Here is a 25,654-nt window from a genome sequence, read left to right on the forward strand (position 1 = left end):
CTTGAGGGAAAGTTAGATTCAGAACTAAATCAAGCAAACCAAAGGTATTTCTGTATATCTTTTATTTTAATCTTGCACACTCTTTTGTTAACTCATACAGGGAAATCCGGTTGGGAAAGATGGGACTCCACAGCGCCATCTGGTGTCATAGTGTGTTATCGCATATACAAAGCATATAAAACGCTTTTTTACCAGTCTAGCTGAGTCCTTAGTTCACAAGTTTTATTCTGCACCCACTACTTCAATTTTGGTAGAATTTGAGCACGAAGTTGGCAAAAGTCAACTTTCCCTGCATCTGAAGTAGTAAAATAGTTACCACTTCATGGGGTCATTTAAAAAAAATTCCTCCATCCTTTCTTTTTAAAAATCCATACAAGTAGAAAATGAGAACATTACGGAGAAGGCAAAGTGGGTGGTACCTGCTTAGCACAGTTTTTGCAATATTTGTGGGGATGTATAGATGCATTTTTGCCAACTGGCAGTCTCAGGTGCCCCTATTTTCCAGGGACAGTCCCAGATTTACAGAAGCTGTCCCAGTTTCTGATTTGACCCCAGAATGTCCTGCTTCTCCTTAGGACTTCTCTATTTTCATTGGAGTAATGTTGAAAGGTATGTAGCCTTTGAAGGTGTTGGGGAAGGATTTCTGTAACAGTGAACACAGTGACACCAGCTCCCCCAGTGCCAGGTTTTCTGCTACTGCCTGTGCGGCTATTTGTGCCACATATTTAAAGTAACAAAAATTAAAGGAGAGGAAGCAGAGGTGCGCGGCTCTGTGCGTGTAGGACGCTGTATTGTATACACCTGCATAAGTGCACATTTGAAATATCCCTGGGGGAAATGCAAAAGAAAAATGTTGTTCCATAACAACTGGAACAATAATGGGGGGAAGTTGGTGAAGTATCTGAGATTTCAGAAGGTGAAAGGCCAGGAAATGGTGGGAATCAATGCCAAAAATAGAGGAGAGATAGAAAGATTTCCCAAGTGATTCTGCAGGTTAAGTCACTCCCAGTGTTCAGATGTCATAAATCAGGTTATTATTCCATAAATACTGGAATAAACAAGTGGAAATCGCAGGTGGAATGAGCAAGTGGGAATGCATGGGTTTGCTATTAAGGTTGTGTGGCTTCAGAGTGAGCAAGATGGTACTGTAATGAGCAAACAGGCTAGTGTGGGTTGTGTCTCTTTAAATGGATGCCTGAGTTGCGTAAAAAGAGGACTATGTCAAAATATAGACAGAGTGGAGGAGATGGTTTCTTGCTTTGTACAGGAACTGGGGGCCAGTGGATAGTCCCTATTCTCTAACAGGCTTCGCACTGGATATTCCCAAATATGATTGGAGATCTTGCATATCTTGCAACTGGGCAGAAGTTGGCAGCCAAGATTAAAACTCGCACACTATTAACCGTCTTTCTGTGCAGGACTTGTCATTCCACTTGCCATCCTGAAATATTTCAATGCAGTCCTCCTTCCCGCCAGCATTGTTTGGCTCTTCGCTTGCCCAGTTGGTGTAATTGACTTCATTGCCGTCCAGGTGGGCAAACGTGCCTTCTGACTGCAAGTCATTCATCCCCAGATAAGCTGCCTTGTTGTGACGAGCAACTATTTGCTGGATGGCTGCGTTCTCCGCAGAATACCTCGGAGAGGCAAGCAGACCACCGGCCTGGAAGCAGGTCGCTTTGGCTGCCTCAAAGCTGCCTTGGGAGCCATCGGTTTTGAATAGCTTCTCACCAACACTTCGGCCATTTGGGAATAAATGAGCTAGAGGAATAGAGAATCAGTTGCAGCTGCGTTAAGTTTTGGTTTCGTTGAATGGTACTTGATTAGTTATTCCTCCTCCTTGTTGTGCAAGGCAGTCTGGGAAGGTTGTACAAACGGAAGATCTAGGATGGGCTCTAGGATGGGCTCTAGGTTGAGCAAAAGATTCTATGATACCTGATCCTTTTAAGAGGATATAGCAGGGACTGAACTGGTGGTCTTCTGCAATGAGAAGGTATGGTCTGATCCCTTTACTGGAAAAGGATTAAACACATCCTTCTTCCACACCAACTTGCATATTGCAAGTTGAAAGAATCACAGAACTTGATGGAAAATGTATTTTGAGCTTACATTTTAGCTAGCTAGTGGGTGGCACTCTCTACCACTTTTGTTGATTCATGCTGATGCTTAGTTTATTAAGATGAAGTTTGGGTGGTGTCTTTCAGTTTGAACCTTACAAGTTCACATTGATATTTGAGTAATCTTTAGTGTGGGGACTTAGCAGAGTGCACTATCTCTCTGCTGGTTTGAATGCCCTTAGGAAATGTAAACCACTGTTGTTAGAACAGCTGCTAAACCTGCTGTGACTTTAATTATATAATTAGTGTATTTTTCACTCTATAAGACACACTTTCCCCCTCCTAAAAAGTAAGGGGAAATGTGTGTGCGTCTTATGGAGCGAATGCAGGCTGCGCAGCTATCCCAGAAGCCAGAACAGCAAGAGGGATTGCTGCGCAGCAATCCCTCTTGCTGTTCTAGCTTCTGGCTTAGCCGTGCGAAGCCTCTTCAGGGCAGCGGGATGAAGGCTCCCCCTGCCCTGAAGAGGCTTCGCGTGGCTATATGTGTGTGTATGTATTCCACTTACTTACACTTACACACACACATACACACACACACACATAGTCAGCATATGCAACAGAACATGTCTCTGGGATTCGGAATATTTTTTTTCTTGTTTTCCTCCTCCAAAAACTAGGTGCGTCTTATGGTCTGGTGCGTCTTATACAGCGAAAAATACGGCATGTACAAATATGAATGGGAATCAGGTTTGTCATAAATCATACAATTAATGCTTTGGTCATATGAAGCTCAGCAGTTCTTCCCATGTCTAATCCCCACATCCATAGCCAGAATCAGGTTTAACTCAAAGCTAGCAAATCAGAACCAACGACCTTATTAGTGATGTAAAGCCAACACAGTTACCATTTTAGACAGTAGGGGCCCTCCCTCAGTTGGCAGTTCAACTTTGAAATAAGGTAAAGTAACACCACAGTGAAGAATTTGTTAGCAGCTGTGTGTTTGTTGTGGCATGACAGACAGTGCATTCAACTGCCCAAACCCACCTTCAGGGCTGTTTTAGATACAGTCAGTAGCGGGGCCGGATTTAGGTTTGATGAGGCCCTAAGCTACTGAAGGTAATGGGACCCTTTGTATGTCCAGCTGTCCTTTGTCAACAACAAATTGTCGCTGTTTTTTTGTGTTGAATATATGCTATATGGTAATTTATGGACCTAATAGGTATCTAAAGCCATTCGCATATAACAAAATATGTATTTTATCAAAGTAATTGTTGAACTGAAATACAATTAGGAAGCTTATCTTACATTTTCGAAATGTACATCCAGTTTTTTTCCTTTAATTTTTTGGGGGACCCCCAAGAGAGTGGGGCCCTAAGCTAGAGCTTGTTTAGCTTATACTTAAATCCGGCACTGAGTAGGATCAGCTGAGCTTCCTTCCTAACAAACTAATCTATACAGAAGGAGATTGTTTTGCCCTTTTGGTTGGGGAACCTTCAGACATGCAACCCTGCCCTTGCCACTTGAAGTGGTACGGTCCTGAGAAAGCTTACAATCTGTTGATTTTCTAAATTATCTCTCAGAGCTTTAACTCCAAGAGCCAGAGCAGCTGGATATAGGCTGCATCATCATACTAAAATCAACATGTAGGTCCCTCTGCAGGACACTTGATAGATAACTTCATGCATTTCACAGAAAATGATATCTGATATCCACATTCTCGCCAGTCCACTCCATTTTCTCACCATTTTGGTTCCTGAGCATAGCGTTTCTCAGAGCCTCCACTTGTTCTTTCAAACGGGCCACTTCAGATTCCAGTTGCTGAAGTTCTAAATGATGTAACAATAAAGACAAAATTCTTAATATTGTGATGTAAAGTGTATACTGAGAAAAGCATGACAACAAGAGGAACCACCTCTGTGATAAGCCACAAGTGCAACGTCAAAAACCTCTGGATTCTCCGCCTCTGCTTCTCAGTTTTTGAAAAAGTACTTTAATAAACACAGCAAGTAATGCAGTTCAGAAGACAAAGCTGCTGGTTTAAAAACAAGTCGATGACCCCAGTTGTCTAACGAAACTATTTTTGCCTAGATTCAGCTGGGCACAGTTGGGCTGGGGAAGAAATTGTTTGGTTCACATTTTCATGCAAGCCTACCTGATTAACATCTCCAAAAACCATACATTAACCAAAACTGGAATCCTATCAATCAGCTGTCCCAGAGCTGGTGATTGAGGCCACCTCCATTTCCCTTTCTCCACTAAATAGTTTGTTCTCAGCAGGATTCTGGCTTCTCTTTATACTATTTCTTTAGTAAACTTTTCCAAAAACACAAATTGGAGATACAGTAGGTCAAAATTGAAGCAAAATGGGTAAGTATTATCAGGCTTAAGTCAGCTCAATAAATAGATTCCTGTTTGTTTGTTTGTTTGTTTGTTTGTTTGTTTTTAAAAAGGACTATGCAAATGCAGTCCCGGCTGCTCTGTGCAAATGCTGCAAATCACCACCATCACCTATTAGGAACTTGGACCCACATATCTTGTTTGAGATATGATTGTTCTCACCCTGATTGCTGCACAGGTAAAGGATTTTGCCAATGTGGTTTCTCTAACAGTACTCTTAGCAGATCATGATGGAAACATGATACTATATCAGGCATAGGCAAACTCAGCCCTCCAGATGTTTTGGGACTACAACTCCCATGATCCCCAGCTAACAGGACCAGTGGTCAAGGATGATGGGAATTGTAGTCCCAAAACAACTGGAGGGCCAAGTTTGCCTATGCCTGTACTATATCCACCAAGTATGCTGTTATAGGAATTACATAGGTGGAGGCATTTAGGCAGACTTCCTAATAGGTGTAGGACGAACTGCATCAGCAACTGAGTACCTATAGAGAGGGGAGTCTTAAACTACTGACATTATTGTTATATAATGAGCAAAAAAGCCAACCATTATTCCAAACTGACTGGCATAAAGCCTATTGTGGGCATTTCTTGGTGACACCTGGGGAAATACAATGTGGTCAAGTCTTGGAGCCCCTGACCATAGGAATGCTCCTTTTATAGGTTTACAAAAATGTATACACTTATAATTTTTTGAAACTGAAACTGAAACAACCAGATGACCCTGGTCTACCTAAGTCTTTGTACTGACAATCATCTTTCAGTGACGGATGCTTTCTGTGGCACAATGGGTCAGTGCATCTGGCTGTTTACTGGGAAGGTTGGTGGTTCGAGCCCACTCAGGGATTGCTGTGGGCAGGATCCCTGCATGGCAGGGGGTTGAACTAGATGACCCTTGGGGTCACTTCCATCTCTACAATTCTATTATGAGTTTATCAGATCAGGTTTTCCAGAGTCAGGTTTTTTGAAGAGTCATCAGGAAGTGGCATTTCCCCTTTTGTGTTGTTTTTGTTCTTTGGTCATTTGTTACTAGTTGGTTTAAATGTGCCCTCTTGTGGTATAATAGAGATATAACCAAAATAAATGTGCAGTTAGTTTAGAAGTGATGGATTTTCTCATCAGTTGTCACAGGGAAATGTCATCAGAAGGTGAGATCTTTCTCTGTAATTATTTGTCAGAATAAATGTGCTCCCTCACGGTGCAGATACAGCCACAGAAAAGGCAATGTTTGTTTGCTTTAGGTGAAATTATATCTTGATTTCAGGTGGCTGTAACTTTACTACTACCTGGTGAAGGAAAGTGAAACCATTGAGATGATGCCTTGTACTTTGCAAATACTCTTACGTGAAAGCAGGTTGCATTCAGCGGTTGTCTCCCCAGTGCCCAGTATGATTTGTCCACCAGAGAAGAAAGATGGCAGATTAGCAGGTAGCTAATCTATGAATAGGCTCCTACCTCTTGCTCCATGGTCTCCCTTTGGTCCTCTTTCACCTACTAGACCCCGATCTCCTTTATCGCCTTGAGGCCCAGCTTTTCCTGGAGGTCCCTGAATTCCTTGGGGTCCTAGAAATCAAGGGATTAAATGAACAGCAAGAAATACAAGGAATAACAGGAAGTAAGAAATACGAATCCATGGTCAAGTTCTATAAGAACATCCGTTGCTTGGACAAACATTTAGATCCCGATCAAACCTTGAGTGGCTGGACCAATTATGGCGGTGATGCGCTCATACTTCGGCATCAAATACAGAAATACTTGTTTTGAAAAGTTCTGACTAATGGCTAATGGCTTATTTTACACTGAGCCACGAAGCTCACCTCAGATTGCTTTATTGTAAGAATCGGCAGCCGTATCCCATCCCATCAGGGCTACCATTGGTCCCCTAGATACCAAACCAAAGCCAAGAGGGGTATCCCCCAAAAGTGACAATTAGGATAGTGTCAGGGGCGGCAGAAATGACAGTGGTCCAGTATGGAGACACATACACAGTGGTAGCATCCCAATGCTGGTCACTTCGCTCCCTCCTCAGAATGTTTCCCAGTTGTGGTCCCTCCCCTCTTGCTCCCATTCTAAGGTGAAGTGTGGAGAGTACAAACGCAGGCAGGCAATGATCTGGAATTTAAAATGGCCGACAGCGCTGCAGAGCTCCACCAGGCAATGGGCCTTTTAAAGCAGTGCTGCCTGGTTGGGCAGGGCAGGGGCCAATGTCCGGATAGCCAGCAGGTTTTTGCCCTGGCGACGCAGCTGCTGGCTGGGCTGCCACGGTCTTCAATGGGTATCTGCCCCCATCCCCAGGGCATAGGGAATTCCCTGCAACGGCTGGTCAGTGTGTGCGGTAAAGAGGCTGGAGTGCAAGGGGCCACAAACGTCGCCCCCAAGAAGGCGATGAGCAGCCATTGCTGACCAAGGTCCTTACTACACAACAGTCATTTTTTAAGAATTGAAGTTGTTGAGTTTTTTTTAGGATTTTACCCCAGGAAATAAACTGCCACAGGGGCCAGATTAAACCAGGTTTAGGCCCCTAAAACAGACTTTGGACATGCCTGCACTAAGCCCATCCCTGACAAGTCTTTGTAACTGTACCTTGATCACCCTTCTCTCCTGCTGGACCCGGCAATCCATTGCTCCCAGGCATTCCAAGAATGAAAGGGCACGTGTTGTCCTTGCCTGCAGTGGGGACTGTGCTTTGTGAGAATGCCGCTGGCAAGATAAGGATGCCAAAAATCCAAAGGAATCCCATGCCTAGAAAGTTGATTTTAGAAGAATGCATGTATAGCCTTTTCAGCATGATCTATTGCCGTTTTTACAGAGAACAGTTCTAAAGTGATTCCAGTAGAACAGTTGTGTGAAATAATGATTTTGTTAGTTTTGAATGGAAAAAATCTTATATGTAAGATATAATTTCAGGTACATTTGAGTCGATTGGCAAATGCACATAAAGAGTAGTAACTGAGCCTATTTGAATAAAGGCTCAGGAAACGTGTATCAATAGCACCAACAGGAGGTTTTGTACACTGAATGCTCAACATGGCATAGCCTCCCTGTAAGTTTTGCACACATGATGCACAACATGGAAAGTTTCAACTAGGGATGGCCAATTCTGCATGTGTTCATTCATAAATCTGTTCCATCCCATTTCTACTTTAAGATGTGACTTTCTAAAAAAGAGATCTGCGCACACACACTAAACATTTTTAAATACTTCCTTCACCTCAACATATGGATTTGTAGTTGCATTTTATGCTAAAATACATGTTTTATAATCCATTGTGGGGGGGAAATTAAGCAAAACTTATTATAAGAAATAAGTAATATTCCAAAATAACATTTACATCACAAATGCATCTGAACTATATAACCATACACGATAACAGCAAATCTTAAGGGGGGGAGCCTAACTGGGGCTTTAACCCTTTGCCCCCAAATACGTTACCAGTTTGGATCCTCTCACAGCTGTCATTTGTATTGAAAGGAAAGCCTATATTGGTGCGAACAGGAGCTTTTCTAGTGCAAACAGCAAGCGCAAACCTCTGATTTGGATGGGGACCATAGCGGGCTCCTCTAAAAGGCTAAAGCCCCCCTAACCAGCTTGTCATCCGAAACCTTCCCTGAAATTATTTGGTTTAGGAAGCCATTCACATTTGTGAATAGTGTTTCACCTACCTACATTCTGATTTGTAGCAGTCTGAAACAGTTTAAGACAGAAACCCCCTTGCTCTGCTTCGTGAGATTCTAAAGCAGCCCTTCTCAAACCTGGGTTGCCAGGTGTTCTGGAAGTGTAACTCCCATCCTCTCTGACCACTGGCCATGCCAACTAGGAATGATGGGAGTTGTAGTCTAGCAACATCTAGGGACCGACCCAAAGTTGAGAAGGGCTGTCCTAGAGGTTGCCCCGATACCTATAACTGAAGGTGCTGTGGACTGAACCTGTACTTATAAACCTAATGTGCTTATATACAAAATTGGCTTTAAAATGTCATAGGGAAGATGACAATTGGGGGATCTTGAGGTGGGATTATGAAACTAATTGTGGTCAGAAAAACCTCAACCTTCTCTGAAAATAAAATTAGAAAATGAAAATAACAAGATATATAAATGATGAGGGAGTGCATTGGTTCAAAACCGTATTAAGAAGATGTTATAGGTTCTGTTAACAGAGGGAAGATGGTGCAATAGCTGCCAGGAAGGACACTGCAAGATTTCTTCTAGGCAAGTCATAGAAAACCCATCTTCAAATGAATTTATTATTATTTTTAGAAGAGGCATCCCTCCTGTGTGAGAGTTTTCTCAGGATAGGTTTAGTGGTCACAATTTTTATAAGTGCTTGTATTAATCATCCTTGACGTTTAAAAGGTCTTGAAAAATATTTTAATCTAACCAATTAACCAACTAAGGCTGTACTCCTATACCAGTTACTTGGGAATAAATCCAATTGAAATGAATGAGGCTGAATTCTGAGTAGGGTTGCAGTGTAAATGTTGCAGCCCCAGTACACATGCAAATAATATTTTATGTAAAGTATTTAAAATCCTGCCTTTCATCCATATGGAGACAAGGACGTGGAACAACAAGGAAAACAAATGTATAGTAGCACTAGAATTTTCAAACAGATTAAGGTTGCTAAAAACAATTCACAGCGGAGCAGGTTAAACAATCAAGACTAAAACCCTTGTAAATATATCTTATTTATCTATTTATCTATGCACACACAGAGAGAGATTGTATTTTCATGTGGCATAGATATCTACTTCCTCCATGTGCTTTGGCAATCTTTTTGTGGCTGGAATCTGGCCGAAGCAAAATTACATGGGAGTTCTTTTAAAATGAAGAATGCGCTTCTCTCTCTCTCTCTCTCTCTCTCTCTCTCTCTCTCTCCCTCTCTCTCTCGTGTACAGGCACAGAAAAGGTTCCTGTTTTCAGGATCACACTTACCTTCTTCAAGTCCAAATCTTGTTTCAATATTGGTGGCACCCCAGCGTCCTCTGTGTTTATCTCTCAAGTGAGAATATTCTCTCTTTTTTCTTCTCCCACCCACTATGTTTATCAGTTGAAATTCCATGGAGCAAAGTTCAAGTCCCCACCCACTCCAGACAACAGACAGTCTGGAGCTTCTACAATGTAAGATAGGGTGGGTTTTGGGTCATCCCTCCCAAGTTGTTGACCTTTGAGAATACATTTTGCAGCGGCGTTTTGTTAAAAAAACCCCACGTACGATTCACATGTCATCCCATAAATCAATAAGATGATTGCAGTAGTGTAGTGTAGCCTAGTGTAGACTGGTTGGGGGACGGACCTCAGTATTGAAAAAGAGACAAGTTCATAGATGAGCTGAACAAAGGCAGCAAGTGTGGAGGTGGGCTGGATCACATACAGTGGTACCTCAGGTTAAGTACTTAATTTGTTCCAGAGGTCTGTTCTTAACCTGAAACTGTTCTTAACCTGAAGCACCACTTTAGCTAATGGGGCCTCCTGCTGCTGCCACCGCACCGCTGGAGCACGATTTCTGTTCTCATCCTGAAGCAAAGTTCTTAACCCGAGGTACTATTTCTGGGTTAGTGGAGTCTGTAACCTGAAGCGTATGTAACCTGAAGCGTATATAACCCGAGGTACCACTGTATTGGTAGCCAGCATGGTTCACAACCTGCTGTTCCTCAACCATTGTTTCATATAGTTCTTTTGTTCCATTCACAGGAAAAACTATTTTAGTAGTGTGCCAGTAAATATTGCCTCTGAGAGTGATGAGTGCCTTTTTCACATCAATGAACCCCCCAAGCACCTTTATAAAATGCACTGTAGGAATGGGGCTTCAGAGGACTCATCTGAAGCTTGGCCATGTATTTTCATCCCCACCCACAGCACCATCCATGTTGCTCCCTGCCATGGGTCTTCATTTTGCTCTGAGGGCTTATGCTAGAGTGCCTCAGGAAGTGAGGCCCCCTGCTCTTGCCTTGAGGTGGACAAGTGACCTAATGGTCATCCCAGGGACTTGATCTAGAACCTTCTCTGGTGGCTTCCATCTGACACGGCAGGTTTTCCACCACTCGGCACATCCCCGTGCTGCCAGATGAGGGCTGTTGTCTCTCGCACTTCTGCCAAGCAATCTTCCACCCACCTCTTGTGTATGGAGGGTAGGTTTTGGGTGGGGGAAAATTCATTGGCTTTGTTGAAATTACTTGATCCATATTTGCTCCACTTCAGACAGCAGAATCTGACACAACTGGTCACCAAGCAGCTCAAAGTTTTGATGGCAGCCCTAGTGAAGGAGGTTTAAGAATTGAAAGCAAATTTCAAGAAAATCACTTGATGCAACTTTTGCTTGACTCTACCATTTCAGTCCATGTGAAGGGGGATAGCACATGATGCTCCCCAACTGAAAATGCTCTTTTGCAAAGAAAACAGTAGACATTGCCGGAAAGCACACAGGTAGTGTAATTTATTTTGTTAAGAAGGAACCACCACCACCGCCGCCACTTTAGGACAGGTGAATAAATCGTAAAAGAAAAAAGAAAAAAGATGTCATATTGGCCAGATTGCTAAAGCAGAATAAATTTTGTTCAGTATTTGAACTACATTTCTAGCCAATATTTGTTTTGGAGAAGGGCAAGTTAGCTTATCTTAAAACACCCTCTAGAAACACAGTGAGAGATGTTTGATTTACTGTGGTCAAGGCTGTACAGCTTTCGCCTTGCAATCATACATGTATAACTTACTAACGATGCCCTAATATTACAGCCTATAGTTGCAAAATACTTTCTCAACTGAGGTCATTTCCAAATTACCTACATATTGAGCATTCATTCTGATTTGTTTGCGGGGAGGTAAGATGATATCCTCTATTAACTAAGCAAAACTTCGTACACTACCACCCAAAATATCCAACCCCGGGCATTGTCGTTTGGCTGAGTATGAACCATTAGCACAAATCCTTGTTATGTCCAATTCCACCCAGTTTATTTTTCGTCAGCGGAAATATAATCAGCATGAATTATAGTGCAAGCGAGTCAGAAAGTGAAATCTATCTGGATGCAGAGAATGTTGTGCAAGTTCTTGGGGAAATGATGAACCATTGTGGAATTTAATATGTGTATGTCTTTCCAATGTTTGCCCAAATGTGCATCACACAATGGAATAGAAAGGCAGCATTGTTTACCACATTCTGATGTACATCCTATTGGAAGTAATGGCGTAGCTGGTCAGTTTACATGTTTGGGTGTGAATGCCAATGAGGATCTGATTTGCACAAGTGGTAGACCATGAGGCAGAACAGTGGAAAGCAGGTTCTGGCCAGCCCTCGTTAGTTAAATGATTCAGTACTTCTTAACCCATCTCTACCTCAGATAAATGCTCCTAGGAATGCTTACTCATATGATGAAAATACTTCTGTTTGCTCCAAGAAAATCTCTTTTAATAAACAGTTTTGAAAATATAAATATAAAAATATCCTGTGCATGTAAAAATCCCCACTCACATCAAAAGCAATGCACCCCACTTAGAAAAAAACAAAACACCCACAAACTTCAGATTTACAAGACCTTACATTTTGAATGTGCGTCTTAAGCGGAAAACGGGTCATGATTTATTGATATAAGTCCATCAATCTACATAGTACTTTATATAGTAACACAAGCAAGAAGAAAGGTGCTGCCTGAAGGAGCTTCATCTTCCTCTCCTCTCCTCCCAGGCAAATCCCACAAAATGCCCTTACAACTCAGTTAAAAACAGTTGAAACACGAAATTTTTTTTTATAAAGGATATTAAAAAAAAATTTTTTTAAAGCAATTTAAGCAGCAGTCCTTATAAAACCTGTCAGGTCCTGCCCTGGCCCAATGGCTATGTTATGTGTGCACATATGTCAATATACTAAAACAAAAAAGGATTAACAAAATAATGATTAATGTCTACAGATAAAAAGCAAACACAGTATTGAAGCTTGTGGCTGGGTCAAGCTCTTTTTTTTCTTTTTTCTTTTTTGAACAAATGGCCTAAAATTCACAGAGTATTAGCCTCTTCTCCCCGCAGGCCCGGTCGTTCCACTTTCCATTGACATAAACTTCTACACAGTTCTCCCTGCCCTTTTCGTTATTGGGTTCTCCCTGCAACCAGTTGGAGTAAACGATGGCATCGCCATTCAGGTACCTAAATTTCCCCTCCGTCTGGATATCAGTTACCCCAAGAAAGACCGACTTGTTATGCTGAACAACTATCTGTTGGATGGCTGTGTTCTCCGCAGCATTTCTGGGGGCGGCCAGCTGGCCCCCGGCTTGCAGACACTTTTGCTTCAGGTCATCAAAGGTGCCTTCGTAGCCGCTGGTGACAAATACTTTGTTACCGACAATTCGCCCTCCCGGGAATGCTGCAACTAAAACAAACAAAGGGAGTGGGCGTCAGGTTGATAGTCAGCCACTGTGTTTTGCGAAGCCAATAAATGGATGGCAACCTCTGCTATTTGTAACCCATAGAAATCTTGGATTTGGATAATGCTTTTAGCAACAAGAGGGACACGGGTGGCACTGTAGGTTAAACCACAGAGCCTAGGACTTGCCGATCAGAAGGTTGGCAGTTCGAATTCTCACAATGGGGCGAGCTCCCATTGTTTGGTCCCAGCTTCTGCCAACCTAGCGGTTCGAAAGCACACCAAAAAGTGCAAGTAGATAAATAGGTACCGCTCCGGCAGGAAGGTAAACGGCGTTTCTGTGCGCTGCTCTGGTTCGCCAGAAGTGGCTTAGTCATGCTGGCCACATGACCTGGAAGCTGTCTGCAGACAAACATCAGCTCCCTCGGCCAATAAAGCGAGATGAGCGCCGCAACCCCAGAGTCGGTCACGACTGGACCTAATGGTCAGGGGTCCCTTTACCTTTACTTTAGCAACAAGATGATTAATGCCATCCTATGTAGAATCAAGAGAACCCTCATAGCACCTTAGCTGTGGCCACAAAGGTGACAATTGAAAATTGATGGTGCACCTGGCTCTGGCCAGGCTACAGCACATTCAAAAGAAATCCCGGTATTTACATTTTCTTCACTGAATTTTCAAAATGTTGCAGTTATTTTGCAGGAAAGGAAAACTGATCTTTAAAAAGCGGGTTCGGATAACGCTGCAAAAGACTAGGGATAACCTACACAATTTATCCCTGTGCTTATTGAGCTTGTGCTGCAGTCATAATCTTGCAAAGACGATGTTGCTGCTGGTTCTCCAATGCTACAACAAGGGAATGATGCATGCATGTATTGGAATCTAAGGGTTACGAGGAACACGCCTGTGCTATCACATATAATGTGCCCATAGACATGTATGTTGGTACTGGTTCTCTGTTAAGGGGCCAAACAGACAGAGGAAGATTGCAAAAGACTGTTCACAATGTTTCTGTTACATGCAACATTTACCTTTTTGATATTTGGAGAAACTGGCTTGCAAGGCTCTTAGCTGCCCCTCTAGGTCACTGACTTGTTTTTTCATAAGGTTGACCTCTGAGAAATAATAAAAGGATCATGATCTGCAAGATTCAGCACTGTAGTAATATGCGGTAAACAATATATTGCACACAGTGTGGGTGTGAAACATTTTGTTAAACCAAATGCCACCCCTGTCTCTCCAACTTCCACCCACCCAGGAATAGTAAAAATTGCCAGACAATCCAAATGGCACAACACAATAAACATGTTGTCACAATCAATCAATTGCTGCCATAATTAATTAATTCATCATTCATTAATTCTATGGAAATTTAAATAATAATATGCTATATTAAATACATAATTTCAGTGTAGAATCAACTGGAAATGAATTTGTACATTAGTGAATATTGGGTGGTGATCTCTTACTAGGTCTGTTTTGCTTCTGTGTTGGTGTATGCATGTGTGTATGGATGGTATGAATTAATTATACGATTAATGGCTCAGTGGTATTAATGTCCATCAACGGTAAACATTTGCCCTTTTTTGAAAGAAGGCTTTGTATCCATGTATACATGTATCCATCGCTTGATCCCTCTATAAGACCTTCCTGTTAAGGCCCAAACTAGAATAAGTATTCCCACCCCAACCCCCAGAATGATCTGGAATTAAATACACTCTCATTCAAGTTGTGTGATTTTTTTTTTAAGTTAGATCCACCCTGATTGTTCACTTAACTTTCCCTCAATAATCAGAGTTACAAAATTCACATGGATTGCACCAGCTCTTCACTGCTAAAAAGGGCACAGCAAGTTAAAAGACCAGCATTAAAATTTTGCTCTAACACTTTTAATGCATCACGTTTAACATCAACAACAAAAGGCTACCCTCCTTACCTGAGAGACCGCTGTCACCCTTGGTCCCTTTGTCACCTACAGATCCTTTATCTCCTTTGGATCCAGGAGATCCTGGTTTCCCCACTTGCCCTTGGGTACCGGTCGCTCCTTGTAATCCTATGAAGAGAATAATAATAATAATAATAATAATAATAATAATAATAATAATAATTTTTATTATTTATACCCTGCCCATCTGACTGGGGTTCCCCAGTCACTCTGGTCAGCTTCCAGCACATATGAAAACATAATAAGATGTCTAACATTAAAAACTTATTGATACAGGATTTTTTAAAAAGCAACAACACCCTAGCAAGTTAGTTAGTAGGTGGCTTCTGTTTTCCTATGCATGTTAACATCTGATAAACAGCCATAGCCAATTGGTTTAAAAGGTTGTATGCAAATCACCCATCTTTTCTTTTCGTTAACTGGAAAGGAGTGTCAGAGGTTGACATTGAGCAGAAGATGAGCAAGGGCTTGGCATTACACCTGGCACCCCTGGGGCAGAGCCCTTGGGCACTGGTAAGATGAGTTACCATTTTAAATTCCCCAAAGTGACATGGAAAGCTCTGGAGCCCCGCGGAGTATTGAAACAGCAGTCCCGGGGGGGGGGGGGGGAGTGAGTACAGACATTTTCAATGCTCAGTATGCCTTGGAGTGATGCTATATTAGGGGTATTGTGGGGAATTTAAAATGATCGTTTTTTCATTGCAGGTGGAGTCCCACTGACCTGGGAGGGCATTCAATCCTAGGGCAATTTGCTCCTCAAATTCAGAGCTGAATCTGAGGAGTTCCAGTTTCCTTAAAAAAAGAAAAGTCATCTAAGTTAGTGGCCAGCTGAAAATCCCTCAGACTAACTATGCACTACATCAAGAAGTTATTTCTGTTGTCTCTTCGGAACCTTTCTCTCTCTCTTTTTTTTTTAAAATAATTTTTATTAAATTTTCCATTTTAACAATTCAATCAAATCACATTAAATATTCCAAATAATAATAATACATATCATATATTCGAAATATTCTGCCAAATTATAATTTTTTATTGGGGCTTCCCATGCTTCAAGTTCAGTGGGGCTCTGATCATCTTATATCTCTACTGCCTTGAGTTTCCAATAGTTCTTTAATTCTTCCTTTTGTTACCTTTCCTTCGTTCATGGCCTCTGAGTTGTTTCCACAGGCGAGTTGAAGTAAGCAATGATATGCTTCTGTGTGAAATTTGTCTGCTTGACTCTCCGCCTATTGTTTGCTGAATATCTTCACACGCTGGTGTTTATGCCGAATTAATCCAACTCTTCGGAACCTTCCTCATGCCATCAAAATGTTTTTTCAGATGCACCTTTTCGTCCACACCACTTACCTCTTTCTCCTACATCTCCTTTCGCTCCCTTCTCACCCACTGGGCCTCTGTCGCCTTTGGGCCCAGCCACACCTGTGTCACCTTTGGGACCTTGGGCACCAGTAGCTCCTTTCGAACCTACAGAAATATTGAATGGGGAAGGGAGAATCAACAAAAATGGAAGGTACTTTGTAACGATCACAAATGCAAAAGTAGGTAAATAATTTCAGCTCAGCCCTAGTTTGTCTGTTGTTGTTGTTGTTCCCATGCTGCCCTTCATCGAAAGATCACAGGGAAGTTTACAATATAAAAACAAAAAAATACACACAATAGTAACAAAATACCAGCCCACCTATCAGATTTAAAAGGTCATAAATCGGGCATAGGCAAACTCAGCCCTCCAGATGTTTTGGGACTACAACTCCCATCATCCCTAGCTAACAGGACCAGTGGGCAGGGATGATGGGAGTTGTAGTCCAAAACATCTGGAGAGCTAACTTTGCCTATCCATGTCATAGATAGTTTAATTAGCCAAAGGCTGGGAGAAGAGGAATGCTTTTGCCTAAAGATATGTAACAAAGGTGCCAGGCGAGCCTCTCTGGGGAGGGCATTCCACAAACAGGGAGCCTGGTCTCATGTTGTTGCCCTCTGGGCTTCTTGTATAGGAGGCACATGAAGAAGGCCTCAGATGATGATTGTACTGTCTGGCTCAGCTCATATGGGAAGAGGCAGCCTCCATCTTAGGTTGGACATTCTCACAGAAATGATAGCTCCAGTGTTTATATACTATCTTTGGTTTGTACTGAGGATATGATAGTCACAATTTCATGATTAGGGGGTAGTCCTGTTAGTCTGGTATACCAAAACAAACAATGATGAGGCTATGGTACTGCAGAGCAGGGGCAGTCAATATGGTTCCCTCCCAAGGTGAGCTACAACTTACACCATCCTTGCCATTGGTTTTGTTGAATGGGGCTGATGGGTTCCAACAACCTCCCATGTTGACTACCCCTGCTTTAGAAACTAGCAAATATATCATAGCACAAGCTTTTCTGGACTAGTGTCAGATGCATTTGATGAAGTGGCCTTTATCACTACATTTTATAACTTGCATGTTGCCAGAACATGACTTCAGAAGCTGGCTGTCACAGATCACAATCTTTTTGTGACCTCAGCCAATTGCCTAACAATGGGAGTCAAGCTTGAGAGCTGTCAGCCTATGATGTATTTGCTTGTTCTTTCATTGGCATCCATGATAGATGGCATCCATGATAGATGTACTTAATTCGTTTTGGAGGTCTGTTCTTAACCTGAAACTGTTCTTAACCTGAAGCACCACTTTAGCTAATGAGGTCTCCTGCTGCCGCTGTGCTGCCGCTGCACAATTTCTGTTCTCATCCTGAAGCATAGTTCTTATCCCAAGGTAATATTTCTGGGTTAGCAGAGTCTGTAACCTGAAGCGTATGTAACCTGAGTCGTATGTAACCCGAGGTACCACTGTATATATAGAGGGAAACATCAGAGGTATGGGCATTTTATGGTTGCTTTCTCCACACATAGCATTTATAACTCGGAAACTGTACCATACTAAGTATCTGGACAACAGGGTGGATGTGAACATTTTCAGTGTATTCTTTTAAAATCTGTGGCTGCGATCCAAAAAAAACTACTTAGGCATGCTTAAGGACTTGGACTGACATTTAGGTCTTTTTACTTCTTTTGTTGGATGGTAGGTCTCCAGGGATATCACAAATGGCTGTTTGAGAAGCAGAAGCCCCCAACCCTGTCAGCATCACCCTTGAGCCAGTACCACCAACTGGACTCATCCACTTCAGCCCCGACTGGGCTAGGCGAGCTGGGTAGCACTTCTAGAGACCACCTTCTGCACAGGAACAGGTCAAAGTGCTGTGGACTCACAGCTTAGAGTTGTGAGCACCAGATTCACTTCCACAAGAATACAGTCGTCGCACAGCAGAGTATAGCAGAGTATAAATGACTCGGAGAGCAGCTCTGTAGAATATCTTCTTTATTCTATCTACAACTATTATACAACTATATACAGAGCTTAATGAGGTCTAAGCATAAATGAATGCTGCACTACACTGAGTGTCTGCAGCTGCTCTTAGCAGCAACCTTATCTCTACACATGATCTCTAACACTCAGTCTCTCTCTCTCTGACACACTGACTGACTGACTGACTCTTTGATGTGGTGCTGGAGCAGAATAAGTAGAGAGCAGAACACTGCCCCTCCTCTCTGGAGAATCAGCAGACTCATCAGGAGATTCTTGGATATGGGAGGGGTGAAATCTCCTCAAACCCCACTGCGTGTGCAGAAATAGTTGTATGCTCCTTTGGATCCTGGCCACTGTGGTATATTGAACCCTCTAGCAGAACTTAGGATTACCTGTTTCTCCCTTGATGCCTTTTTCACCTTGTGGGCCGTTGTTGCCTTGTGCTCCAGAGGGGCCGACGCTTCCTGGAGGACCCTGCAAACCTCGGATTCCACGCGGTCCTACTCAAAAGAAAGAGGTTTTTTGAGCAGGAAGAGATATACACCAAAGGGGGAAGGTCTCTTGTGATGAGTTGCAGTGCATCAGGAGCTCCTGGGCCTTAGAACTAGGAACACAGAAATGTGCATGCTATTGTCCCAATTTGGTATGTCTTCAGAGTGGTGGGGGACGATGTCTTAACACTAGTGTTGAAATAAGTTTCAACTGGAAGTCTGGTGAGGTTCTGTACATGGACTGGGGTATGGGCACCATCTTGTCTTTCATCTCAGGCAGCAAAATGCCTTGGGCCAGTCCTGTACTGGGAGCAAGGGAAGAGCACCTTGGTGGGTTTGTACTCCCTTCCAGGGAAAATGTTTGATGTGCCCAATGGGCAGGATGGCCCTCTAACAAGACAGATGTAGATAAAAATATTAAAAAAGAAGTTTGATTTCTTCTAATAATATCTAGCTTTTGTTGAATTCGATGCAATACAATTCCATTTAGTCAACAACACTCCTTACCCATTGCTCCAGCATCTCCTTTGGGTCCTTGCTCTCCTTGGGTCCCCTTTTCTCCTTGTGGTCCAGCTGGTCCCATTTTTCCGGGAGGACCAAGAATTCCTCTTGGTCCTGCCAACCCTGGCATTAAGTGGAAGAATGAAAAGTGGGGTTATCTTAATGATAAAGCTTACATATGAGAGGAATGCAATACATAATAACCCAAGGAAGAAGTTTGAGAGGTGGGCCTTGTTTTTACATTTCTAGAATGACAGTGGAAATGATGACTTATGCATGATACTATAGAGTCTTTGTTGTCCCTTTCCCCCTTCATATGTCTTTCTTTCTTTCTTTCTTTCTTTCTTTCTTTCTTTCTTTCTTTCTTTCTTTCTTTCTTTCTTTCTTTCTTTCTTTTTCCACATGGGAAGCAAACATGTTTGATGTACAGCTTAATGGTTTTTGCTACATATTGTTATAATATCATATTAATTAAAATCTAAAAGAAAAAGAAAAAAGTGGTTTACTAAGTGGGTGAACAAGAGGCACTTGTGATGAACACATGGCTGATAAATTACTGGCAAATCAGTTAAATGAAATGATCTCATGCCAGTTTCAGTTTAAAGATGCTAACACAAGAAGCAATGCATTGATTCCAGTCTTGGGTCATCATCATTGCTAAGTTATCTAGGGTTGCCATATTTCAAAAAGTGAAAATCTGGACGGAGAAGTTGTTGAGCTTTTTTGGCTATACAGTGGTACCTCGGGTTAAGAACTTAATTCATTCTGGAGGTCCGTTCTTAACCTGAAACTGTTCTTAACCTGAGGTACCACTTCAGCTAATGGGGCCTCCTGCTGCCATCGCAGCCGCCCAATTTCTGTTCTCACCCTGAAGCAAAGTTCTTAACCAAAGATACTATTTCTGGGTTAGCGGAGTCTGTAACCTGAAGCGTCTGTAACCCAAGGTACCACTGTAGTTGCAAAAATGACACTGCTGACATCAGTTGCCATATGTCTGCCTTGACATTTAGCCGATTTCCACCCAGACACTGCTTCCGTCTACAGTATTCCAGGTATGTCTGGGAAATTCTGGATGTATGGCAATCCTAAAGTTAGCCAAGGCAGCTACATTCAAGGTGGCTGTGGGTGTTGCCATACATCCACCAGATGACGTTCCCATCCCCTCCCTATATTTGCTTTCTCCTCTTTTGCCTTTTCCTTCTCTGTTTGGCATCATGCCCCTCTTAATCCAGTGAGAGGAGGAGAAATGCAGAACATCATACGGTCTTGCACTTCTAGCCCTCACTGTTGATGGACTTACACAGTCTTTACAGTATCAATTTGAAAACTTAAGATTCATTTTTATATTTATGTCATGCTACTTTGCTTTTATGTTGTCTTGGTAGAATTTTTATGCTGTTTGCATGTCCAGGCACCATGACTCTGCTGCCCTTACCCAGTGGAGAAAAACCAGTCAAGACACATTCTTTTGAGTTGAATAAGAGCACAGCTTTATTGGTTGCAGATGTAAGAGGTTTGTCATACGCATTGCATATATCCTATAACAACCAACCCGCCTGCTGGAAGTATCTTCTCCAAGGGGTCTACCCTGAGACAAGGAGGTCCTATGACTTACATCAGATGACTTACATCTCCACCAGGATCTCCACCTTGAAGGGCACTATGGCTCTAGCCCCCACCTGGGAATCTGGATAGTAGCATCTCCTTCAGGATCCTTTTAACAGGATACCCCTTTCCCTTGGAAGGGCAACAAGAAGCTTACAACCTCCCCTCCAATCAAGACTAACCCTTTTACCCTCAGGTGGTGGTTTAGGCATTGGCTAAGCCTAAGTCAGACAAGAGGTTGTCTTAACATTGAAAAGTAACTGTTATTTATCACAAGGCAATGTAATTGGGGGTCATCATGAAGTTGCATCATAAGCCGCTTTTGCTTAAATTATGTGGGACTGCATGGTTTCCTGTCTCCCCCCCCTCCAGTGTGTGAATCAAAAGCTGATCCTCAAAGAATAGGAACTCTTAGGAAGTCACCTTTTCCATACCTTGTTCTCCCTTGTCCCCTTTTGGTCCTTGGACTCCATCTCTCCCATTTATCCCTGGTAACCCTTTCTCAGCTGGTCCACATACAACCAGTGAGCAGGCATTCCGATCCAAGTTCTGTATAACTTGCGGTGAGCCCTGGAACGATGCTGGTGAAAATTGCGAAACCAACACAGAGAGCGTTAGAAGCACCAGCATTGTTCAGTGGTTTGACCTGGGGGAAAAAATAAAAATTAAAGAGGTAGAGATGGGAGAAAAGAATTAACCCAAACCCAACCGTCCCAATTATAATGCACTGCAATGAAATGAAGGCCGGCTATATGAACAAGGATTTAAAATGTTGTGGATAAAGTGTTGTTAAAAGATTGCAGTAGGGGGATTGTGCACCATTTCCAACACTCATTTTAATTTTCTTTTGTTTCCTCATCTCTTGAACAGCTACACACAACAAGAAAGTTTTTATGCAAGGTAGGAGAACCCATTGGCCATGCTGCCTTGGGCTGATGCAAGTTGGAGCCCAAGAGCACCCAGAAGAGGCCTCATGCCTGTCATAATAGCTAGCACCTATATTATTACTTCCTGCCAACCTAGCAGTTCAAAAGCACATCAAAGTGCAAGTAGATAAATAGGTACCGCTCTGACAGGAAGGTAAAGGGCTTTTCCGTGCGCTGCTCTGGTTCGCCAGAAGTGGCTTAGTCATGCTGGCCACATGACCCGGAAGCTGTACGCCGGCTCCCTTGGCCAATAAAGCGAAATGAGCGCCGCAACCCCAGAGTCGGTCATGACTGGACCTAATGATCAGGGGTCCCTTTACCTTTACCTATATTATTACTATTATTATTGTCAATAATAATAATAATAATAATAATAATATAACCAACCCTTTGCCAGCAGGTCCCAGGGTGCGCTTTAAATTCAGTATTGTAAACAGTTTTTTTTAAAAAACAAATATTTTGTGATACAAAACAAACAAACAAACAAGGAAAAGTACATATAGCGTCTCCGCTTTCAATTCATAGAGTCTTTTTTCATAGTTTGTTTACATTCAGTATGAGACTTTGGGGGGAAAATAGAGGGGGGAGAGAGGGTTGTGGGGTGAGGAGCTTTTCATTGTATTGCATAGTGTTTCTGCAGGGTTTTTGTGTCAGCGTCTCATGAGTAGGTCCTTTATTAATATAGTTATTTGTTTTTATTGGAATTGTAAGAGACTGGAGGTTCTAAGGTTTGGTTGGCTGCGTTCGGTTGGTTGCAGTGTGGTTTATTTGCATGTTAGTGTGCGGGTTTTTTTTGTTGTTGTGTCAGGTTAGCCATATTGGTTTGTAAGTTGTTGGGGAGGGGTTAGGTCAGTTAAAGCAAGTTACAATTTCAGGTATATGGGGTGTGGGTGTCCTGAAACCACATATCTCAGGTGTCAAAGGGCAGGGTATAGAGACGTGTATTTAGCATTAAACAAAAACTGTATAGTGAAAGTTCCAGACACACCTCTCCACATAAGGCACATTTCAAGAGTGCCGTACTAGATCCCATTTAGGAAAGAATAAGATTCTGCAAATTGCAGTGTCAAGCTTATCTGCATGGTTCCCCTCCCCCCAAAAAAACCCCTCCTACATCACTCCTTGATCTTGATGAGAAGTGGGCTATTTATTTATTTTTACTGGTTCTGCTAAAAATACAAATAAGACACACATATTAAATGCATGCGTATCATATTACACATGCATTATGTGCTATTCAACCAAGTTTTACTTGGAGACTAAGTAGTGGAACTAAATTAGTCATGCCCCTTATTTCAGCAGGTTTCCTCTGAGTAAAACTTGGTTAAATACCAATTGTTATTTGCATATACATTCTGTGTTTCCTAAAGTAGCAAGCACATAAAGAGATCCATAAAGGAATGCATGTAACTTTGTTAAAAATATGCATATAGTAATCTTTGTAATACATGCAGAAAGATAGTACACTCGTACCTTGGATCCCAAACGCCTTGCAACTCGAATGTTTTGGCTCCCAAACGCCCAAAACCTGGAACTGAGTGTTCCGATTTGTGAACGTTCTTTGGAACCCGAACATCCGACGTGACTTCCGTGGCTTATGATTGGCTGCAGAAGCTTCCTGTAGCCAATTGGAAGCCGCACCTTGGTTGCTGAACATTTTTGGAAGTCGAATGGACTTCCGGAACAGATTCCGTTTGGCAACCAAGGTACGACTGTATATTGGACTAGTCCATTGAATTTGTTTGACTTCTGAAGTACCACTGTACTGCATTGGGTTATCAGGCACTAACTAGGCTTTGGGAAGGAGGAGGGAGGACTCTAGAACCTTGTCAGGGTCCTCACACCTCCTTCCTGAAGCAAGCGTTTACTAGGCTTTGGGAAGGAGGTAGGAAGGTGCCTTCCTGGCCCTGCACACTCTGGGGGGGGGGACCACCTCCAGTTCCAGGTTCAATCTCCAGCATCTTAAATCCTGGAAAGTTGCTAGATGGACTGATCTGATTCAATAGACATTGACCTCTGTAGCTGGAGATGCCCACAACTGAACCTGGGATTTTCCCATACAAAGCACGGGCTGTACCACTGATCTATGGCCCTTCCCCTGTTATGCTTCAGCAGCATCTCTGGGCTAAATTGAGTTGATCGAAAACATGAAACCAGAAGGTTATGAAGGGGATGCTGACACCAGGTGACTATATGCAAAGCAGTCAGTTCCCAGCTCTAACTAAGAGGGTATCTCAGCCAGTGGAACTTTTATCACCTGGGTAGGGCAAGCTGTACTTGGCCAAAATACCATTTTCCCTGCATAATTATAAAAGGAATAGAAATGCCTTCTTCCTTTGCAACGGAATGCCTCCTTCCGAACAATACATTCAAAAGGACAATTTGCCAACTGCATTTAAATCAGGGTGTTAAGCAAAATGGATCAAGATACTAACAAATTACATTGCTGTTGGACACAAAATCAACTTGTCGTTAAATCTGGAGCTAATTATTAGATAAGCGCAGGCAGATGTGAAAGTCTGATACGGAAAGCACTTAATAATCAAAGGATGGATTATCAATGAAGAGAGAGTTAAGGCGGCAGATCTAGCTCTGGTTGAAATTAATCAAATCCATGGAGCACAATGCAATCTGACCCGTTTGAACAAGGAACTGGCGGCAGTCTTCAATATCGCATGTATTTCAATCGCATAGCCATCATTAAGGAAGGACAAATTAAAAATCTACTCACTCACTTTGACGTTTCTGGTGCTCTACAAAGGCCCGGACAGGAATCATCCGTTAGGAGTTCAGCCTTCCTTTTATAGGCTACGAGTTAAGTAACAGAGGCTTTGGTTTCTCAATCATGTGACCTCACAGGAAACTTATAGCCAATTTATAACACTTTGGGAGCTGTTGGCCTCTTTCAACGTTGTGTAGCTGATAAGACATGCACAGAACAAAGGATGGGATTTCCCATGGCTTGCAAAATGTAAGGAATTTGTCTTTTGGAGCAAAAGGGCTGGGGGATCAAATATGCTAGAATATTTTTACTATGCAGAACATCAAGCAGCATATCTTGCCAGTAACAGGACTCAATGGTCAGGGTCTCCTCAGATATGGCTAATGACCCCACTGGAACCAAAGAACCATAGAATTGTAGAGTTGGAAGGGACCACGAGGGTCATCTGGTCCAACCCACTGCAATGCAGGAATCTTTTGCCCAAAGAATGATAGGGTAAGTGATGGTTGAGTGGTTGACTCGTAGCTGAGCGTGTGAACAGACTCCATGGAAAAGCATTGCATTTGAGGCATTGCCCAGTGATATGAAAACTTGGAACTGGTTCAAGCATGTTCAAGCTTTGATGACTGTAACATCAGAACAAGTGTCATGTCCTGCTCCTAGAGTCTGGTTGGCTGGCTCCTTTGGGAAGCAGGATGCTAGGCTAGAGAGGACGTTGGTCTGATCCAGCAGGTTTTATATGCTCTCAGAGCATAGGTAGCCTGCAGATGTTATAGACTGCAGCTCCCATCAACCTCAGTCAGCATGGCCAATAGCCAGGTATGATGGGTGTTGTAGTCTAAAGCAGTGTTCCCCAACCTTGGGCCTCCAGCTGTTTTTGGACTACAACTCCCATCATCCCTCGCTAACAAGACCAGTGGTCAAGGATGATGGGAATTGTAGTCCAAAAACAGCTGGAGGCCCAAGGTTGGGGAACACTGGTCTAAAGCATCTAGAGGGCACCACGTTGACTACCCATCTTAGACCATGTGGCTATCTAGTTTGGCAACCCCAGACGCTCATGGGGAGCCCAGAAATGAGGCTTGAATGCAATAGTGCTCTCCTCATGTGAATGGACCATCATAAATGGTCTCATACACAACGTTGCTCATTGGAGTCAGGCCACATGTTGGCCTGCCCATCAATAAGTGCTCTAAGATGTAAAGTGGCCTTATTCTAAACCTGACCATCCATCTGTTTCATGCTGTACTATCTGCTCTCAATGGCAATAGCTGATCCAGTTCTCAAGCAGAGTTTACTCCAGCTCTACTACAGTGG

The 25,654-nt window shown here is 42.6% G+C and overlaps 2 protein-coding genes and 1 long non-coding RNA gene across 4 annotated transcripts in view; 1 reads left to right on the forward strand and 2 right to left on the reverse strand.

Annotated features, from left to right (window-relative positions):
- The window catches only part of LOC310763094, a 117,671-nt gene that overhangs the window by 6,095 nt on the left and 85,922 nt on the right, over positions 1–25,654 (forward strand). The window lies entirely within an intron of this gene.
- Positions 46–9,533, reverse strand: LOC310762954 (pulmonary surfactant-associated protein D-like). Its single transcript, XM_083614843.1, has 5 exons — positions 9,387–9,533; positions 7,038–7,196; positions 5,910–6,017; positions 3,797–3,880; positions 46–1,758 (listed from the first exon to the last, which is right to left on the reverse strand). The coding sequence occupies exons 1-5, from the start codon at positions 9,511–9,513 to the stop codon at positions 1,382–1,384; spliced, it is 855 nt and encodes a 284-aa protein (XP_083470969.1). The 5' UTR covers positions 9,514–9,533; the 3' UTR covers positions 46–1,381.
- LOC310762949 (uncharacterized protein) lies at positions 12,244–24,616 on the reverse strand. 2 transcript variants are annotated; one of them, XM_083614834.1, is made up of 8 exons: positions 24,351–24,616; positions 21,124–21,335; positions 19,091–19,207; positions 18,485–18,592; positions 16,100–16,216; positions 14,744–14,860; positions 13,839–13,922; positions 12,244–12,813 (listed from the first exon to the last, which is right to left on the reverse strand). In XM_083614834.1, exons 2-8 carry the CDS (start codon positions 21,317–21,319, stop codon positions 12,437–12,439), a joined length of 1,116 nt encoding a protein of 371 aa, XP_083470960.1. In that variant the 5' UTR covers positions 21,320–21,335; positions 24,351–24,616; the 3' UTR covers positions 12,244–12,436. The 2 variants fall into 2 exon arrangements, with proteins under 2 accessions (XP_083470960.1, XP_083470959.1); XM_083614833.1 differs by having other exon boundaries at positions 24,347–24,406.

The sequence above is a fragment of the Podarcis filfolensis genome (assembly GCF_964270895.1).
Source record: "Podarcis filfolensis genome assembly, chromosome: 5".
NCBI lineage: Eukaryota > Metazoa > Chordata > Lepidosauria > Squamata > Lacertidae > Podarcis > Podarcis filfolensis.